The 2560-nt window shown below is 48.6% G+C and overlaps 1 protein-coding gene across 1 annotated transcript in view; it reads right to left on the bottom strand.

Annotated features, from left to right (window-relative positions):
- The window catches only part of LOC126495889 (H-2 class I histocompatibility antigen, alpha chain-like), a gene marked incomplete at its 5' end in the record, with an annotated part of 6350 nt that extends 5136 nt beyond the window's left edge, over positions 1-1214 (bottom strand). The window contains 3 exons of the mRNA XM_050133465.1: positions 479-511; positions 691-798; positions 926-1214. Coding sequence (XP_049989422.1) covers positions 479-511; positions 691-798; positions 926-1214 — 430 coding nt within the window. The remainder of the gene's footprint in view (positions 1-478; positions 512-690; positions 799-925) is intronic.
- Positions 1215-2560: the final 1346 nt, after the last annotated feature.

Genomic DNA, 2560 nt, shown 5'->3' with positions numbered 1-2560 from the left:
CCCAGTTCTTCACATTGAGCCCATGGGATAACAGGGAACATCAGACACTATTGCTGAGAGTGAACTGAGGGGCTCTGGATGTCACAGGAGAGACCTGAACACATCGTCTGTCACTCCATCCACACCAGGCAGCTGTCTTCACGCTACAGAACAGGAGTCATGAACAATCACAGTGAGGACAACATCCCAACAACCCTCCACTCACTTAAACTTGATTCTGGGAGTTCTGAAATCCAATCATGTACAATTTGTTCCTCCCCAGATCAGTCCCAAGAGTTTCACCTTTACAGTTTTGGAGAGACACATCAGAGCTCTTGTCACTGTCCGTGTCTAGGGTAAAAATATATGTATTCATGGGAAGGTAAAAATTTGGCCACTAGAAGAGTTGCTGGAGGAGCTATTATGTGTTACCAGAGCTCCCCAAATACACCAGCTTCACCCCACAGGCCTCAGGGACAATCCTGCCCACCACTCTTACCTGAAGCTGGAGCATAGTTGCCTCCTTTTCCACCTGTGAGAAGAAAAGCTGTGAGAGACCAGGGAAGTCCCCGACCCTAGGAAGCTACCAGAACTGACAGCAGACCCAGCTTAGAGACAGGAGCAATGAGGGGTGTTGATGTGTTTCCCATTAATGAAGCAGAGATTCTTCTAAAAGGGACGAGAGAGAACTCAGACCCTGCCCTTTCCTACCTGTGTTTCTCCTCCTCTTCCTCACAACAGCCACCACAGCTCCAATGGTCACAGCTCCAAGGAGAACCAGAACAGCAATGACTGCCATGATGGGGAACTGAGGAGGCTCTGGGAAGGGAAGGACAGGAAGGGAAGGTGAGGGTCATGACTCCAGCTCTCACCCCTGACCCTGCTCAGGGTCCGCAGAAGGCCTCAGCTTTCCCTGACCCCAGCTCTGCACCCTCTCCCTCCTTACCCCATCTCAGAGTGAGGGGCTCAGGCAGCCCCTCATGGTATACATGGCATGTGTATTTGTGCTCCTCCCCAGAAGGCACCACCAGAGATGCCCACTTCTGGAAGGTTCCATCTCCAGAAGGTCTGGTCTCCACCAGCTCCATGTCCTGAGTCTGTTCCTCCTCCTCCCTCTGCCAGGTCAGGGTGATGTCAGCAGGGTAGAAGCCCAGGGCCCAGCACCTCAGGGTGACATCACCATTAGGTCCAGGATGATGGGTCACATGTGTCTTTGGGGGATCTGTGTGGAAGATTTAAGAAATCCCACAATTAACAAGATAAACTGAAATCTGTAAAGACAAAGTTAAATCAATGATAACACTGAACTATGTCACTATTTGAACACTTCTGTCGTCACACTAGTGACCTGCAGGTAGAGCTGGTCCCCTCATCACAGAACTGCACAGTTTCCTGAGGGACCCAGAAACTAAGAGGGAATCTATATAAGCCAGCAGGTCAACATGATCTTATGTGACTTTCAATAGAATAAGTGAGGTAGAAAAAGGATGAAGGAATGGAAAATAATCGATTTATTTTGTGATTAAACTCCTACAGGAATAAGAAATTAAGATGATCGGGCTACATGAAGGGCGCCACCAACTCCTGCTGCCACCATTGGGGAACAAACACTGTGTCCACCTTGCTGACCAGTTTAACTGTGAATCCAAGTGAACAGCCATCACCAAACTGTGTGGAACAATTGTTGTGAACCTGTGAAACTCATCCAGAGAAAATGACTTCCTAACCTTTGCCTCTGGGGGACAAGATACCAGGTATTGTCACCCAGGATCCCTGAAGTGTGCTGTGGAGCCCAGTGCAGCACACTGGGACACAGCAGTGCTCACAGGGTGTGTGGATCTTTCCTGTCACTCCAGTTCTGGAGTTGCAGAAGACCCTGTCTCTGAGGAAGTTCAGTTCCTAATTCACAATGGCAACACTGTAACTTGTTGGGGCTGAAGGAGAGCAGGGGGCTCTGGACCGTTAATTCTGGCAGAAAATAGTCTAAATTCACAGTAATTTTTCTCTTCTAAAGGGAACCCTATCTTAACTTGTCTCATTATCCAGAGTGTCAGTCCCGAATGGCACCTGTGGAGTCTGATACACATGATAATAAAAGGGGACAGAGAATCAAGACCTCCCCAGTGAGGAAGAGAAACTCACTAAAAGCAAAATGACAACTTCAAAAAAAGCAAGAAAGAAAAGAAAAAAAAACCCTACAATTTAGTATTTGTCTAAGGCACCCCATAAGTTCCCACTTGACCATTCTAGGAAAAGATAGAATTGGGGTGTGGCAGGCATGTGAACCTCACACAGGCATCTAAGAGAATTTATTCTTTGAAAAGTTCTAGACACCGGGGAACCAGCCTAGGCATGGAGCCCAGTCTCCCATCAGGTAAGATACTGCTCTGTCCTGGTGTTGAAGGGCTGACACACTCAGATGACAGGAGTCAGAGTCCACACACTGGGTGTGGACACAGAACCCGGCCTAGGAGAGGCCATGGCTGCAGCTGACAGAGGCTCCAGACTGAAGGAGCCACTGTTGGTATGTCGGGATCCTCTCTCCTCCTTCCTGAGACAGATGTGGAACTGTCTAGGGAGA

Source organism: Alexandromys fortis, unplaced genomic scaffold (assembly GCF_014885135.2).
Source record: "Alexandromys fortis isolate MF-2015 unplaced genomic scaffold, M_Fortis_MF-2015_v1.1 scaffold_718, whole genome shotgun sequence".
Classification (NCBI taxonomy): Eukaryota; Metazoa; Chordata; class Mammalia; order Rodentia; family Cricetidae; genus Alexandromys; species Alexandromys fortis.
The sequence above is the reverse complement of the archived record's forward strand: the minus strand, read 5'-3'. Positions and strand labels throughout refer to the sequence as shown.